Source organism: Drosophila yakuba, chromosome X (genome assembly GCF_016746365.2).
Source record: "Drosophila yakuba strain Tai18E2 chromosome X, Prin_Dyak_Tai18E2_2.1, whole genome shotgun sequence".
NCBI lineage: Eukaryota > Metazoa > Arthropoda > Insecta > Diptera > Drosophilidae > Drosophila > Drosophila yakuba.
In genome coordinates this window covers 19,886,890-19,904,197 of record NC_052526.2, presented here as the reverse complement: position 1 = coordinate 19,904,197, position 17,308 = coordinate 19,886,890, and the positions used below count along the sequence as shown (strand labels likewise).

Sequence of the window (17,308 nt, the reverse complement as noted above, 5' to 3'; positions counted from 1 at the left end):
TTGGCGAGCTGCCCGCGGAGCTTCCCTCGTCAAATGGCACCTCGCCCAATCTAACTACTTTCTGCAATTTATTCATTCCTTTTTTTCTCTTTTTTTTTTTTTGGTTGTCATTCTTTTCGTTTCATTTGATTTGATTTCAGTTTTTTGTACGTTCTTTTTTTTGTCAATTTTTTCTTTCGATTTGTACAAAGAATAGTGCTGAAAGAAAATTAGGCATAGGTTTTATATATGATTACAATTAGGTTAATATCTGGGAATCTCTGCTCTGCTCTAGTGCATGTGCATACGCGAGACAGAGACATAGCTATTGCGATGGTAAGAGATAGAGATAGGTGTCAGTGAAAGAGATAGTTGATAGAGAGCGAGTGGGAGTGGGAGTGGGAATGAGAATGTAAGGAAGTAAGAAAGTGAGGAGCATTGGGGGTACAGTTGCGTTGCCATCGAAAAAAAGTTCCATTGACATTTTTAGGTTAGTTTTAAATGGTGGATGTTACATGAAATGGGGCATAGAGTTGGTATGGAATGGGATTCGGTTAGGAACAGTTTGGCTGGGTAACGGGGGCATAAATAAATATGAGGGAGGGGGAGGGGAGTGGAAAATATATGTTACAAACTATAACAAAATCAAACTATCTGTCTAGGAATAACAAATCAAAAACTTGAGGCGTGTGTATAAGTGTAGGAACAGAGATTTCGTTCAAAATGCTTAAAATTATAATAAATATTTACGGATAGGTTCGTGCACACATAGAGAGTAACTTTCTAGGTATACATAGCTAACATCGAATAGTGTCGTTCTTAACTATACACATAGGTAAAATGTATTGGCGATTCGAACTGAAAATAAAGCTGGGAAAATGCAAGGAATATTAAGTGGTGTTCTGTTGTCTTGTTGTGTGTATGTGTGTGTGTGTGTGTGTGTGTGTGGGCCCAGTATTGAAACTAGTGCCGAAAATGCTATGCGCTTATACACTAAATAGGCGTTGATCACAACGCTCCAAACACTCCCCTCCGCCCCACCCCGCAAAAACGTTACAGTACTATATATAGTATATCACACATAAATGACGAATCCCTAGTAATCTTACTGCGAACGGAGTGTTGGAGCCTGGTCGCAAACCGATTTAACTAGCACTTATTTCTAGTATTTGATTTTAGTTGTGGTCTTTTTAGGGTGTACAAAATAAGAAATTAGGTAAAAACGGTCGGGCGGGTGGGGTAAACAAATTATTATGTTGGGAAAGTGGGGCCGTAATGGATAGTTGTTATATCGTAATATAGTATATATGCATAATAATAAGAATAATATAAAAATAATCACAGACTCGGATTTGCAGATTGGAATCATATCAATTTTTGTCATTTGTTTTTTTTTTTTTGTTTTTTTTTTAAGCTTTTTTATGTATTCCACTACGAGTGTTCAGTTTGTTCATGATCGGTTTGTATCGACTTGGTTCTTAAAAAGCTAAAATCACTTGGAATAATTTTAGATGTTTATACAGTTATGCTGCCGCACGCGTTTTATGTGTGCACGTGGTATAATTGGTTTTTATTAGTCCATATATTATATCATATTGTGTAGCATTACGATTACTAGAGTTATACGTATACCTAGGCATATACGACTTCTTTATGCGCTTCCATTTAAATCTTATCATTTTCTAGTGTTTCCAGCGACCCTCAACAATTAAACGTTTTCACGCATTAGCTTGACCTTTGCCACATACATAGATAGATAGTTACATTTGTATCTCTTTGTGTTGTCACATGACTAAATGTGCCAATTACATTAATGCAAAGTCAAGCTTGTACCAAATTGGGATTAGAAGCGATTTCATTAGAGCGGCTTTAGTACATTTCATGTCATTTAGGTTTGCGATATCCCTCTAACAGGCCTTGGTCTTGGCCTTTTCTTTATCTAGTTAGCTAACTTACAATAAAAATGACTCATATTAACATAATCATGAGCTTATCGATACAATTGGGGTTTCTAGATATTATCCTGCTCTGAGAATAGTTGCAAAGCACAACGCTTGCTGTCCATTGACAATGGTTCTTGCATATCTTTCAAGGATTTAAGTATATATTTTTATTTTTGGGAAGTGGGAGTGGCAATAATTTAACAATCTCTTTAGCCTAGGCATTTCGCATTATCTTCGACGCAAATAATCTAAATGAAGTTATGGCTGCTGTTCTAATTGGGACATATGTTCTCAGTTGTCGAAGGAAGTGTGGTATGTTTACATAAATGTGGCTAGACGAATAGTGCGATCGTAGTATGTACAATTTTACTTAGTGGCTAGGGTATCCTTCAATCGTCAACTCTGCGGTCCACCAGCGAAGATTTTAATCCGCTGATTACTCTTTAACTGGCCAATTAAGTTAAAGTTAAATGTGTGGCATGTGGTATTCTATGTGCTATGCTATGTGCTATTGTATGGTTTGATTTTTCTGCATTACCAGTGATCGGTACCATTCTGTGTCTGCGTTTTTCCAGGCCATTATGGTATTGCGTTTTGTGTACATTTACGTATTCACGTAATATGCTACAATATTTCAGGTTTATTAGTTAAACTAGTTCACAAGCAAACATAGTTTTATATGTGGGTTTATAGTAGTTACATAGAACACAATAGGACAGACAATAAATTTCATTTACAATCAACGGGGCACAATGTATAAAATAAATCAAATAACTAATTTAGGTATATGTTAAATTCCTAAGAAGCATTTGCACTTCTTAAATTTTCTTTCTTTCAATAAAATCTTGTAGAATCGTCATCATAAAAAAGGTAGACGCTCAGGTTTTGCGCTTAAAACTAAATTGAAGTATTCATAAATATATAGATAGAGGTGTAAATATTTTTCAATTGATTACATAGGCTATAGGCATGCACATAGTATGCACATTTGGATTCTAGTTTGTGTTGCTATAGTTAGTTATGGTAATTGTTTTGTTTTGTTGTCCAGGTCAAGCTTTAAGCATCCCACTTAATTTTACGTTTAAATACAAATTGCGATTAAGAAAACGAAGCACGTTTTAGTCATTGATAAGATTTGTACACTTAAAGCTAAATGAATTTCTATATATATATATATATAAATATATATATATATTTATAGTATACCGTATGGAGTACGGGGTAGACACCCACACGTATACTCACCAAATACATGACATCTACATATATGTATAATCCGCTATTTATATAGACATTGGGTATACAAGTCTACAGCTCAACAACTTGCAACTTTATAACTCTTAAAGCTAATGTTACGCTTACTGCACTACTTCTCCCCATCGTCGTACATCTGCTATCCACTACAGAGATAATCGATATAGAAAAGGTTACGCTTAATTTAAATATTCTTATCAATCGTGTTTGAGTACGATGCGGGCGGGCGCCTTGGAGCGCTGCTTATGGCTGCTTCCGCCGCCTCCACCGCTGCTCCCTCCTCCTGAGACGGCCTGACGCTTCTCCAGCCGATCGAAGATCCCTCCGCCAGATCCCGAGCTGCTGCCTCCTCCGCCACCACCTCCTGCTCCGCCCTTCCGCTGCAGTGCGCTATCCTCTCCACCTCGCCTCCGATCTCGCTGCCTGCCGCCATGCGACGACTGCTGCTGATCTCCACCGCTGCCGCTGCTGCCATTGCTGTTCGGTTTCAGCACCACCCGCCGCTGGTTGGAGCTAAAGCTGGGCTGGGCTGACGTCGAGCTGCCGCCGCGCATTGCCTTGTGGTTGCGCTTGACCACCAACAACTCCGGCGTGGCCGATCTCTTGCTGCTCGCCTTTTGCGGCGGCGGCGATGGCGTGGCCAACAAACGATCCTCCTCGTCCAGCAGCAGGTCATCGTCATCGTAGTCCAGCTCCACTTCATCGTCGCTGGGCGTGCCCAGGCGCAGCATATCACGCGGCTTTGGCGGTGTGCCGCCGGCCGCAGCTCCCGATCCCGATCCCGCACCCACCGTTCTCGCCGGCGCCACTGCAGTCATCTGCTGTTGCTGCTGCTGATTATGATGCGTCTGCTGCTTGGAGGATGGCGCCAGGTGATCGGTTATGCTGCGCTTTGCCTCTGGCGCTATCTTTGCCGCCGTTAGTTGCTTGCGCGCCGGCTGCTGCTGCTGCTGGCCTTGGGTTGCCTGAGCATTGGACTGTAGCTGGGACTGCGATCCCTGTGTCTGCCTGCTGCGAACGTTACCCACATCCTGGTCATCGCGACGCTTTAGCGAGATCACCTTGCGCTCGCCGACTGACTGGGCAGGCCGATGCTTTGACGCAGCACCTGTCGACACTGCAGATCCTTGTCCGGCGGCCACCTCCTGGTCGTCGCGGGCTGGCGAATTGTGCTGCTCGGCGCGTTTCTCCTAAAAAGTTTAGTTCGTTTGTGGATTTCTCATGGTTTCGGATCGCTACAGTAAGCTACATTAAAGCTACATTGAAAGGCTAGCTTCGGGGGACCGAAGGATCAAATGCCCTTGCACTTACACTTCTTATTCACAAATTTATGATATCGAATATATCTCTCACAAATCACTGCTACCACAGGCAAAAGATGCTTTCTACAACTCATTTAAAATCTGATTGAAAGTTCTAGTTCAGTCCGGATCACTTTTTTAGCTGTGCGTCCTTGTTTGCTCAAAATAATGCTAAAAACAACTCGGAACAGCCTTAAAAGGCCTTAAATAAAAAAAATATTTTTTTTCTGCAACAAATTAAATACATTTTCTAAAGTGGACGCTTATATCTCGTAAATTCCCCATCAATTTGCAAGCAAACATAGAAACTTTAAAGTTAACCCATTTCTAGCCAGAAAAAAGAACATTTTATACATTTCGGCGTTAATTTTCGAAACCAACAATCTTCTGCAAGGGCATCAAACTATGTGGAAACGGCCCAACAATATAAATAGAAGAACAAGGACTTACCTCGTGTAATTTCTCCTCGGCTGCGCGCCGACGCTTTAGCTCCTTGTCCCGCATGATTTTCTCGCGCAGTTGCTTCTGCTTCTCGATCTCCAGGCGGTAGTTGCGAGTCTCCTCGTCCTCGTCGCTCGGCTGCATTCAAAATTGGAAATTAATACGTGCCAGAGAAGAATGAACTTTACTGATTTCACTTACCATACTGCGGCTGCCTGTTTCCGATGGTCGGCCACGCGGCTCGCCAGAGAATGGATTGCGGGCAGTGCCACCACCAGCCGAGCCACTCCTCCGTCGCTTGGGCGGCGCAGTGCCGCTGGATGCTGCTCCGCCCGCTCCTTGGGCACTGGCTGTGCTTGCTGCACCACGATTCTCGTCTCGATCCCGACTGGATGCCCTTCGGAACCCTCGGTTTCCTGCCGCCCGATTGGCGCCACCATATCGCTCACGGTCACGCTCCCGATCCCGCTCCCTTTCACGATCCCTCTCACGTTCCCGCTCCCGCTCGCGATCCCTCTCCATGCGCTTGACGGGTGAGTAACTACGGCCACGGGAGCGACTGCGGCTACGTGTCCGCCTTCGTTCGCCTGCCTGTCCGGAGGATGCGGCTCCGGTGGCGGAGCCCGACGACGGGGGCGAGCGTTCCATGCGTCTCTTCTCAAAGTACTGGCGATTCTTGTTGATGAACTCCTCCTGCTGGCGCAGCAACTCGGCCTCGCTATTGATGGCGGGCATAAAATGGGTCTCCTTAATGAACTTGTTTGTGGCCGCTTCGACTCCACCCTTGAAATTCGGATTGATGAGCACCTTGCTGACCCGAGGCACCGATGAAGAGCCCTGCTGCTGCGGCGGTCCATTCGGCTGCTGCGGCGGCTGGCCAGGATTGGCGGCCTGCTGTATGGGATTGCCCGCTTGCTGCGGAGCTGGCTGCTGCTGCGGCTGCTGCGACTGCTGTTGCGGGGGCGGCGGACCTCGCATCCCCATGCCGTTGGCATAGTTCGGCGGTGCGCCGGGCATCATGTGCGGTGGCAGCGTCTGCAGTGGGGGTCGCTGCATGCGCGTATTGTCGCCCTGCGATCGCCAGCCGTTGTGCGGCCGCATAAACTGCGGAGGATGCTGGGGTGGATGACCCTGGTCGTAGCCGTACGATGGCGGGGCGTTTCGGTACAGCGGCGGACGCATGCCCGACTGCTGCTGGTGCGGCGACTGGTGTTGCTGGTGCGGCCCAGGTCCAGGTCCCGGACCCAGAAGTGCTCCATTGCGATAGCCACCCGGATTGGGGGCGTACGCCAGCGGCGGTGGCTGCAGCAGACCCACACGCACCTGCTCGTGCGGATGCGGCAGCAGATGGGGCGGCACGCCTCCGTTCGGATTGTGACTGTGGTGCATCATGTGCGAATGCGTGGGAGTGTGGAGGGGAGAGGCGGGAGCGCTGTGTGGCTGTTGTGTGTTGGTCGGTGCTTGTTGTGGTGACTGGTTGGGTGGCTGAGTTGTCGGGTACTGGCCTGGAATTGGAATGAATGTTGGATTGCTCAGTGTTTGCTGTTGTTGTTGATGAACTTGATGGCTGGGATGAACTTGCGGTATGGATAGGGTGAGGGATGTTACGGGAACGGTTAGTGGGAGAAGACAGGCGGCGGTGGTAGCAGCACCCACTGGCGTGCTCATCAGAGCCAGGTGCTGCGGTTGTTGAGCATTACCCGGCATGCCGTATAGCTGTGGCGGGGGCTGCATTCCGGCCATGCCCATGCGCTGCTGCTGAATGCCAAACATTGGCGAGGGGTTGCGTAGCAGATGGTGGCGAGTTCCGATTCCACGCGGCGGCTTGCCCATCTGGCTCTGTTGCTGCTGCTGGCCATGCATATAACGTCCGCCTCCGCCAACGCGGGGTTTGTCTGCAATTAAGAAGTAATACATTCATTAGCTGTGGATTACGAAGGATTTCCTTTGTGCTGAACCCACCTCCATGGCCGTGGTGTCGGCGCTGCTGGTGCTGGTAGGGCGACATGTGTGCGTGTTCCTGTTGCTGGCGCAGATTGTTGTCGGATCGTTCGCTGGCCGTCTTGTAGTTGGTGCGCTCCTCGCGCTCTTCGTCGTCCTCGCGCGGATCGGGCAGCTCTGAAATCACAGAGGCAGAGCTGGCGCTGGGCAGGCTCTCCTGGGATGAGGCCAGTAGCGAGCACAAGCCCAGTCCTCGTTCACCTTCCCTCTGACTGCCAGCATTCTCTGCTGGCTCCTCGCTGTTGCCATTGTTCTGAGTCGCTGCCTTTTCGGTTCCATCAGCTGAAGCCGCGTCCGCCTTAGATTGCTGTAGTGGCGGATCCGAGCGACTGGCCGAGAGCAGTTCATTCGCTGGCTCAGCTGCCACAGCCGTGTGGTGCTCAATATGTTTCTCCACCTGGGCGACTGGAGGGTTTGCAGGAACAGGATCCGACACAGGAGTTGGGACGTGCTCTGGGTGCGCCTTTGAAGGTGCCACCTCTGTTGTGGCCGTGGCTGCAACTGGAACAGCCGCTGCAGTCGCACCTGCCTGCAATTGCTCCTTGTGCTTGCGCTCGTGCTGTCTAATCTGCTCCTGGGCCCACTCCTCGGCCTCGGCGCGCATCTGCTGCTTCACCTCGCTGGTGACATCCTTTTCGAGCTCTGTGCCATAAACAGTGGTAAAGGGGTATCAATCGGAGATCGATTCAATTATCGCATTTCAAGCACTCACCTTCGTCCGAGAGTAGCAACTCATCCTCGTCGGCGCCGAGCAGAGCCTGGTCATCGATGTCGTCGCCCAGCTCATAGTTGAGCAGGTCATCGCTGTGGGTGGATAATGGATAATGCGAGTTGAGAAATCGTAAAGGGGAAAGGAGAAACCCAAGGTAAGACTTTTTTCTCCTTTGAGGTTCCATTGAAAAAATCACACGCACACACGTACACAAACACACAGCCGGGGGGCATTCACACACACTCGCACACATACACCTACGCAACTCGAAAATGTTATACACATGCATTGCCAAACCCCCGCCCCCGCCACCAACAATGACTTTTGCATGGGATTTTCTCAGCTCCATCAATCGACCGCTGACCGAGATCGTTGTCCAATCCTTGGAGGACATCGTCCATCGTTCCGGCCACATACTTTTTCGCACCCACCACTTACTTAATGTCCGACATTTTTTCGCCAGGGCAGCTGTTGACACTCGGCGGCGCGCGCGTGTGTGTGTGTTATTTAGAGAAGTAGAACAGCGATTGTCTACGGACACGGCGCGGTGCTTTATAACATTTTGAACAGTCGTCTTGCGATCGAATCGATCTGATCAGTAGCGCGCGCTTTTCCACTTGATAAATAGGCACCCAAAAGGTATGCGAAAAGTTCGGGTCTTTTTCACACGCAGTATTTTTTTTGAGGGATGCAATCGGTATTAGTGGTGGCAAGTATTGCGATAGGTGTGCGCTGCTATCGGTGCTGCCAGATGGTCAAAATATCTATTAAATATCTTTTTATATCATACTATAAATATGAAAACAATTAAGGTCGCCCAACAATGTAAGAAGAATAAAAATCGGTAGCAGAAATACCCCTTATATTTCAATTACAATACTGAGCAGCACTGGAGTTCCACTACTGCACACACTGGCCAGTGTTGAACAGGACGGCTGGATGTACAGTTTGAAATTAACCGGTTGTAACAAAGCAAACTGGCGTCCATTTTTCTGATTCGAATCGAATTTCATATTTACATTACTCCACTCCACTGATACGAGAACACCACATGAAAACGAACAACACGTAAACAATGAAATTCAGCGAACACAAAGCAAGGATCCTGGCACTGACGGCCAATCATGTGGACGAACTGCAGGCAATGTGGACACGGATGTTCGAGCCGCAAACCTGCGAGGATTGCATCGTCCGTCTGGAGGCTCACGCACACTCCTTCTACACAGATATTATCAATGAGTCGCGCGATAAGGAGGAGACCATCAACAGCGACATAGCCGCTCTACGCACCGAGGCCACCGACCTGAAGCGGCTGCTCCACAAAGCGGTGGACATTGGCCAGCGGCCGGACGATGTGCCGCTGTCCATCTGGTACATGAAGCTGGATACGAGCATCGATCATCTGCGCGAAGAGCTGGCTGGCCGACGGGCAGAGATCAGTGAGCTTCTCCAGCAGCAGCAGCAGCTCTGCGATGAGCTGGGCGAACTGCCACATCCCCTTCTAGCTGATCCCCTGCCGCTGCCCGAGGAGATGGACTCCTTTCGGGATCACCTCGCCCAGCTGCGCGATCAGCGAGTGCAGCGCCTCAAGGAGATGGATCAGCTGCGGCACAGCATCAGACACAACATGAAACTACTCGAAATTCATTTGCAAACGGACTCGGAAAAGCAACTGCTCAATTCGGATACTCATAGGCTTACTCCCGAATCCTACGAGCGGCTGCAAACAATGCACAAGGAGTACGCCGACCAGGTGCAGGAGCTACGCGAGCGCATCGACGGGATGCGCGACAAGGTTGACCTACTCTGGCAGCGGCTCAGACTAACCGACGAATACGCCATGCGTCGTGTGCGTGAATCCACGTCCTATAACCAGCGCACCTTCGACATACTGCGCGAGGAGCTGGAACGCTGCCAGGCTATGCGGCAGCAGAATATTAAGACCTTCATCGATCAGCTGCGCATCGAGATCAACGAGTGGTGGGATCTCACACTGAAAAGCACCAAAGAGCGCAGGCGCTTCACCAGCTACTACTGTGATACCCAGAGCGAAGATGTGTTAGAGCTGTTCGAAAGGGAGTTGGACCACCTTAAGGAGTTTTACAACAGCAATAGAAGGATCTTTGAGCTATACTCGACTCGAGGCGAGCTGTGGTCACGCATGGAGGCACTGGAGGCCAAGGCCAATGATCCCAATCGGTTCAACAATCGTGGTGGACAGCTGCTCAAGGAGGAGAAGGAGCGCAAGACTATGATGTCCCGACTGCCCAAGATCGATCAGCAAATCACCGAGCTGGTGAAGGTCTACATGAGTCAGGCGAACACGCCGTTCCTGGTCCACGGCGAGGACATATTGAACAGCATGTCGACGGACTGGGAGCGCCATCACCAGTCCAAAAAGCAGCCCTCTGCCCAGAAGAAGGATACCAATAATGCGAGCATCAAAATGAAACCGCCAATGGCGCCTCTTACACCCAATACGATGAAGGGCAACCGGGGAATTCATGGATCCTCATCCTCGTTGAAGAAGACGCCGTCCAAATTGAATGCGAGCACCACGGCCAAGAGCACAGGGAATCTGCAGAAGAGGCGTCATCCCAACCACGGCAGAAACAGTCCACAGCCAGCAGCTGCGGCCAAGCGAAATCTTATCACATCGCTGGAGTGCAACAATTCAGTTCCCATGATTGGTGTTAGTAATGGACAGAAGCCGATCAAGTCGCCGCAGAAAAAGGTGCGCGTGCTGGAATACTCGGTGCGCCGCGGCAAGGCATCCGGCAGGCCGAGCACAGGGAACAGGAATCCCCAGCGGAATCGGCCCATCCCCCAAATCCATGTGCGTCCGCCGTCGGGCGAGGAGAACGAAAGCCCCGACGAAGAGAGCGGCGACTTGGAGGCGTTCGCTGCCTACTAAGTGAGCTACACTCTAATCAAATCGATTTGCAATCGCATCGGCAACTGATCTGTGTTCTATATCTACCTGTACTGAAGTATTTCGCTCACAGTTGCAGACACATCGGATTAATATATATGTATATAGTTTTAGGCTTTTCATAACACAAAGACTATCTAAATTTACAACTTTTAGCGCGTATCAAAGTACTTTGCTTTAGCCGTGACTGCAACTGAGTAAATGAGCAATTGTCAACTTTTAAATTATAGTCAAATAAAAAAAATTTTTTTGCATTATCCAGACTATTCAAATTATTTTGTACACTTTACCAATTAATTTCTGTGCAGAAGGGTGTAAAGGATATATGCTATTTGCATATTTTGTGATATAAGTGAACATAATAAATGTTTAAGCAGTCGCAACAGTTGTTTATAAGCGCACAAGAGAAATATATATTTTAGTTCCTTAATAACAAAAATAACGAATTGTAATTATTCAAAAATAAATCGTATGCTCCAGCCCTGGATTTGCCAGACGGCAACCACAACGTGGCAACGCTGCTCCGCAATGCGGTGGCAACATTTTTGGCCGCCATTTAAATTTGAATTTACCGAAATTTCAGTCTAGCGTCATCGATTCATTCAGCTGCAAAATTTCGTGCAACGATGCACTCTAAATAAACCACAATCCGTAACATTCCCGAGCCAATCCCGTCCAGCGGCGGGCATCTACTACAAATCAAGTTAACTCAAACTGATTAAGTAGTCATTGTTATTTTCCCCAAGTGAACACAACGAAAGCAAACAAGTGAGCATTTTCGCAAAGGAAAAAAAATAGAAGAAACAATTAATTGCTCAACGAAAACGGTGAACATGAACAATCCGAGTGCCATCGCGGTGAAGGCCCGGATCCTGGAGATGACGGGCGAGCACGTGGACCAGCTGCACACGATGTGGTCGCACTTGTTCGAGGCCAAGACCTGCGGCGAATTCCTTCTCCGGCTGAAGGACCATGTGCACAGTTTCTTCACGGATTTGCTCAACGAGTCGCGCGAAAAACAGCAGGCGATCCTCAATGATATAGCCGCCTTGCGGGCGGAGGCCACAGACCTGACGCGTCTGCTCCACGAGCCGGTGGACATGGGCGAGCGGCCGGACGACATGCCGCTGGTCGTCTGGGAGCTGAAGCTGGACAAGAGCATCGAGCATTTGCGCGAAGAGCTGGCCAGACGGCGAGCGGAGATCTGTGAACTTTTGCTCCAGCAGGAGCAACTGTGTGAGGAGCTGGGCGAACTGCCTAAGCCACTGTTGGCCGATCCACTGCCGCTGCCCGATGAGATGGACGCGTTCCGGGATCGCCTAGCCCAGCTACGCGATCAGCGGGTGCTGCGCCTCAAGGAGATGGACCAGCTGCGCCAGAGCATCAAGCACGACATGAAGCTGCTGGAGTGCCTTCCCCAAACGGACACAGAGGAGCGTCTGCTCAACCAGGTGGATCACTGCCTAACGCCAGAGACCTTCGAGCGCCTGCGTCACATGCAAAAGAACTTCGCCGATCAGGTGAAGGAGCTGAGGGAGCGCATCGATGATATGCGCGAAAAGATTCATGTTCTGTGGGACAGACTCCAGGAGACGGACGAGTATGCCATGCGTCGCGTGCGCGAGTCCACGTCATACACACAACGCACCTACGACGTCTTGCGAGAGGAACTGCAGCGCTGCCAGGCACTGCGACGTCAGAATTTAAAGACCTTCATCGAGCAGCTGCGGATCGAGATCAAGGAGATGTGGGATCTCACACTTAAGAGCCAGCAGGAGCGCAAGCGCTTCTCGAACTACTACAACGACTGGTACAACGAAGATCTGCTGGAGCTGCACGAACTGGAGCTGGACGACCTAAAGACCTTCTACAACAAGAACAAGGAGATCTTCGATCTGTACGAAAGCCGAGCCGAACTCTGGTCACGCATGGAGGCACTGGAAGCCAAGGCGAGCGAGCCAAATCGTTTCAACAATCGCGGCGGCCAGTTGCTTAAGGAGGAAAAGGAGCGCAAGGCCATCACCTCCAAGCTGCCCAAGATTGAGCAGCAGATCACGGAGCTGGTGCAGGCATACGAGGCGCAGGAGAACACACCCTTTCTGGTGCACGGGGAGAAAATCCTGGATCTGATGGCCGCCGACTGGGAGCGTCATCGCCAGGCCAAGCAACAGAGCTCGGCGCGCAAGAAGGCACCGGCGTCGGCCAGCAAGATAATGCCACCACCAGCAGCGGGTTCGACGGCCCTTCGCACGCCACGCACACTGCGCAACATGTCGACCTTCTCCAGCTCCACCATGTCGCTGCGTATGACACCCTCGCAGCAGCAACTCCGTCCCCTAAACATCACCAAGAGCACGGGCAATCTGCACAAGCGCCTGAATCCATCCAGCCTGGCGACAGGCCCCAAAACACCGAACGCCAAGCGCAGCTTGATGAACACCCTGAACTCGATGAAGGCGTCGCCAGCCAAGCACCTGCTAGCCGCCAGCCAGCAGCAAAACCAGCTGAAGGCCACCAAGTCGCCGCTAAAGCGGGTGCGCGTTCTGGACAACACACTGCGACGCAGCGGCGGATTGGGCAGGCGTAGCATTGGAACGCGCTCGAGCAAAAAGGCGCGCACCAAGTCGAACGACCAGAACGCCCCACCAGACACCGACTACACAACAGACGAGAATGGCGAGCAGGGAGTCAGCTATGACGAATTCCAGCCGTCCAGTCGCTCTTCGATGCTGCCGCGCCAGCGTCACCAATTGGCCTTGCCCCGAGCTCGTCGTGCCAATCTGCCGGTGCCACGGAACGCCTGATGATCGTGCAGCCGCGCAGCCGCGCAGACAGTTCTAGTTACACTGGAGATTAACTAGCTTAACACGTACCTACTTTACTATTTCATAACAGTTGGCGTTTCTTGATGTATTTCATTTTTTATTTTCTGTTTTACGTTTTCATAATAAAAATTATGTGTGTGTTTTTCGCTTGACCACAAGATTCGAGTGTAATTCACTTTTGTAAGGGAGACAAACAGTTGTGGTCTAAATTCAGGACTACAGGTTGTAAATTTGTTAATTATGTTTGCTATTCTCATTTAACAGTTCAGTTTTCCACCAAGTATATTATGAACATTGTGAAGAAGAAATCGCTATAGGTATAGATTTCGATGTTTTACTATGCTTTCACGATTTTTATTTGATCATCAACTAAATTTGTTACTTATTAGGGGGATGGGAGTTATTTTTACTTTAATATACATGCGCACTGATGTAAGGTTTATAAAAAGTTTCCAACCGCCTACACTGCGCATTAAGATGTAGAGCAGTTCTTATTCGACTATTAAATACATATTAACACATTAAAATGGCCGGCATGGGTGGTGCCTGCGCCTGTGATGAACCCTTCAGTTGGCCAAATCCCGGTGCGGAGCAACAACTCCTCCCAATTCCGTCGGTTATGTACAGAGGGAAGCTTAAGACTACACTGGAATAGTTTAATGTCCGGGATGAGGTGGAGCCGTGTGCCCAGGTGGAACAGGATCACGCACTTCAGCATCGATAGCTATTTGCCCGTCTCGCTTCCGCTCTGGCTATGCTGGCTGCTTCCTCCGTGGTTGTACATGAGATGCGCTAAAGCGAAACCGACAGAGATAGCGTTAGTTACGACAAGGATGGGGATATTTCTTGCTTACCCATTACGACCGGTGGAAAGTTGAAGGCACCAAACGGTGCAGCCGTATTCACTGCCGCGGGTGCGAAGCTTGCTCCATCGAGCGTATTAGCTGGAGCTGCGGCCGCTGCTCCCGTGGACAGTCCAGCAGATGTGGCGTTGTATGTACCCGGCGAGTGAATGACGGTGGTCGACGATGAGCTCTCAGCCCCGGCAGCTGCAGTCGCCGCTAGCTGGGGATCCAGTTCATTTGGATACCGTGCCGGCGGCATAACGACGGTGGTCAGATGCGATTGACCGCCATCTTCCAGCAGACCCGTCCGCTGCAGACGTCCCGTCTTCGTCTCGATGTGCTTGTTGTGGGCGCTCAAACAGTGATTACGCATATTGTACAGCTGCAGGAAGTAGGCATCGCAGTGCGGACATTTGTACCGCTCGCCCGTATGCCGCCGGATGTGCGCCTTCAGGTCGTTGCTTTGCGTGAAGCTCTTGGGACACTGGTCGCACTTGTACGGCCGTTCGCCGGTGTGCGTGCGCATGTGAATCGTTAGATTGTACGCGCGGTGGAAGCTCTTGCCGCAGGTATTGCACAGATTCGGCTTCGTGCCCGTGTGGTAACTACAAGTTGAGGAAAATCGGTTAGGAAACCAAACTGAAGAAGCAGTGAAGTAGGTTCAACACTTACCGCTCATGGACCTTGAGATCAGTGGCGCGGGGAAAGGCTTTGACACAGAAGCGGCACTTGTAAGGCTTTTCACCGTTGTGGCGCCGCATGTGCACGCGGAGGTAGTCGTTGCGGGCAAAGCTGTCGCCGCAAATGCAGCAGAGGAAGTTACGCTGTCCGGTGTGGGTCTTTTCGTGCTCCCTAAGCTGCGCTCGCTCGCGGAATGTCTCATCGCAGGTCTTGCAGGCGTAGAGGAAGTCGGTGTGCAGCAGCGTGTGCTTACGCAGGTAGGTCTTACTCGAAAAGCGCTTCGAGCAGTATTCACAAGTGTGCTCCGCCAGCTGCAGCTTCAGCTCGCTGCCCGGCTCCAGGCCCTCACCGTTGTGCTTGCTGACCTTGTGACGCTCCAAGGCGTCCAGGCGCGAGAAGGCAGCCTCACAGAGCGAACACTTGTGCTCCTTGTTGCTGTGCAGGCTTTGCACATGCGCCTTCAGGTGGTCGCTGCGCGCAAACGCCTTGGGGCAGTGCGGGCAATTGTGGGGCTTCTTCTCCAGATGCGACAACTTGTGGCGCAGCAGGTGGCAGTGGCGCGAGAAGGTGCGCTGGCACACCTCGCAGCGATTCTCGGGATTGGGTTCGCCCTTGTTGCGTCGCCGGCGCCTGCCTGACTTGGACTTCTTCAGCGGCTTTTCGCCGTCCAGCGGCTCCTGTTTAAACCGAAATTCGCCGTCATCATCTTCCCCACCATCCTCGTCGTCGTCGTCATCATCATCAAGGTCACTGTTATCGTCTGCAAAATCATCGAACCGCTCCTCATCGCTGAGAGGCAGCTCTCCGCTGACATGGAGCTTCATGAAGTCTTCCACTCCCATTAACGCCTCGTCCTCGCTCCCCACAAGGTGACTCTCTTCTTTAATGCTGAACTGAGAGTCGCCGATGGCAATGGGTTCGTCTAAAGAATGATAAATAAGTACTATATTTTTCTCTTTATCTAAACATAGGACACATACTTTTCACAGTCCGATCGATGGAAGTTTCAGCTTGAGCTTCCGCCTTTTCCCGCCGCCGACGCTTCTTCTCGAGCTTCAGCTGCATGGCCAGGTCGACTTCTTCCGCCTCCAGGCAGGGCTCCGGCTTGATGTGCAGCCACAGCGTTTGATTCGCTCCATTGGCATCTTCGTCATCCTCGTCGTTGCTGGAAATGGGATTCGTGTTGCACTGGAAAGTTTCCGCGACGCCTTCATCATCGTCTTCCTCCTCGTTTAACAGCACCTCGGCAGAAACCAGCTCATCCCCGCCATCGCTGATCATGGTGTTCTCGTCCGCCGGCGTCCAGGTACGTAAAAGATCCTCCTCCACATCCCGGTGCTGATTGCGTATGTGGCGCAGCAAATGATCCCGCCGGCTAAAAGTGCGCTGACAATGGGCGCACTGAAGTCGTGCGGTTTGCTCGTGGCTGCGCGCCAAATGGCTGCGCAGCTGTCGGAGATGCGGGAAATGCTGCGGACAAAACTTGCACTTAAATTCTTCGGATGGAAGCCCATCTGTTCCAGTTGCCGTGCCCTCCTTGGTCGTTCTGTGAACCTGGTTGCGGTGCAGCCGGAGCTCCAGGCTGTTGAGGAACTGGTCATGGCACATTTCGCATGGCAGCAAGGCCACCTGATCCGTCTGACTGGCCGCCTCGGCTCCTCGCGCCTTAAGCTGGGGCGAACGGCCCAGCATGGCCACCAGTGAGCAGTAGGAGCGCTCCGCTTGCCGCTTAAAGCGGTAGGCGTTGCGGGCCGCCTCCACGCAGGATCCGCACATATGTGAGGGCATCCCGTCGTACCGCTCGCACTGGTGCATGGTGCACTCGTCCAGAATACGGGCCAGGTTGGCGCCCTGCTCGACGGGTGCTTCGTTGAAGATGAAGTGCAGCTCCCCCTCCAGCGATCCGTCCTTTAGGCAAACGCGGCAGACGCGCTCCGCGTCCACGGTGTCTATTGTGGTCAGGGGCTCCAACTGGGACACCAACTTGCTGCCCGCCGGCTCAGTTTCCGTCTCCTGGCACGAACCCGGCTCCAGCTGCGGATGCAAGTGCGGCTGTGGCGTTGCCATGGCTGTTGCGCTTCCTTCAATCCTTGCTATTGCATGTGGGCATCAACAATTAGCACAACTGCTGCTGCATTTCCTTAATTTTCCATTTATTTTACCAATACGAAGCGTTTGTTGTGGAATCGAGTGCGGTCATACTGGAAACGTCATTTGTTGTGTTACCGACTGCGGGCACACTACGCAAATATCGATAAGTTTCATGTTACCGATAGCAGTTTCAAGCCAAATTTGGATTTCCTAAGAATTTTCGAAAAAAACAAAATACAAATATTTCAGAAGCTCAGAAATTATAGTAATATTAGAAAGATAGTAAGAGGGATAATGTTTATT

General features: G+C 50.4%; 4 protein-coding genes across 6 annotated transcripts; 2 read left to right on the top strand and 2 right to left on the bottom strand.

Moving 5' to 3' along the window:
• Nucleotides 1-1,502: 1,502 nt before the first annotated feature.
• LOC6526055 (RNA-binding protein 33) lies at nucleotides 1,503-8,340 on the bottom strand. Of its 2 annotated transcripts, XM_002101836.4 has the most exons (7): nucleotides 8,070-8,339; nucleotides 7,632-7,723; nucleotides 6,881-7,561; nucleotides 6,619-6,813; nucleotides 5,120-6,423; nucleotides 4,928-5,056; nucleotides 1,503-4,366 (listed from the first exon to the last, which is right to left on the bottom strand). In XM_002101836.4, the coding sequence occupies exons 1-7, from the start codon at nucleotides 8,081-8,083 to the stop codon at nucleotides 3,374-3,376; spliced, it is 3,408 nt and encodes a 1,135-aa protein (XP_002101872.1). In that variant the 5' UTR covers nucleotides 8,084-8,339; the 3' UTR covers nucleotides 1,503-3,373. The 2 variants fall into 2 exon arrangements, with proteins under 2 accessions (XP_002101872.1, XP_015046614.1); XM_015191128.3 differs by having other exon boundaries at nucleotides 5,120-6,813; nucleotides 8,070-8,340.
• A 223-nt stretch (nucleotides 8,341-8,563) lies between these two features.
• LOC6526054 (protein regulator of cytokinesis 1) lies at nucleotides 8,564-10,820 on the top strand. The gene has a single exon (XM_002101835.4). It carries the CDS (start codon nucleotides 8,707-8,709, stop codon nucleotides 10,543-10,545), a length of 1,839 nt encoding a protein of 612 aa, XP_002101871.1. The 5' UTR covers nucleotides 8,564-8,706; the 3' UTR covers nucleotides 10,546-10,820.
• A 308-nt stretch (nucleotides 10,821-11,128) lies between these two features.
• On the top strand, nucleotides 11,129-13,546 carry LOC6526053 (protein regulator of cytokinesis 1). Its single transcript, XM_002101834.3, has one exon. It carries the CDS (start codon nucleotides 11,397-11,399, stop codon nucleotides 13,365-13,367), a length of 1,971 nt encoding a protein of 656 aa, XP_002101870.3. The 5' UTR covers nucleotides 11,129-11,396; the 3' UTR covers nucleotides 13,368-13,546.
• A 162-nt stretch (nucleotides 13,547-13,708) lies between these two features.
• Nucleotides 13,709-17,144, bottom strand: LOC6526052 (zinc finger protein 420). Of its 2 annotated transcripts, XM_002101833.4 has the most exons (5): nucleotides 17,077-17,144; nucleotides 15,895-17,007; nucleotides 14,906-15,836; nucleotides 14,243-14,838; nucleotides 13,709-14,180 (listed from the first exon to the last, which is right to left on the bottom strand). In XM_002101833.4, the coding sequence occupies exons 2-5, from the start codon at nucleotides 16,979-16,981 to the stop codon at nucleotides 14,113-14,115; spliced, it is 2,682 nt and encodes an 893-aa protein (XP_002101869.1). In that variant the 5' UTR covers nucleotides 16,982-17,007; nucleotides 17,077-17,144; the 3' UTR covers nucleotides 13,709-14,112. The 2 variants fall into 2 exon arrangements, with proteins under 2 accessions (XP_002101869.1, XP_039230185.1); XM_039374251.1 differs by having other exon boundaries at nucleotides 15,895-17,119.
• Between the last annotated feature and the right edge of the window lie 164 nt (nucleotides 17,145-17,308).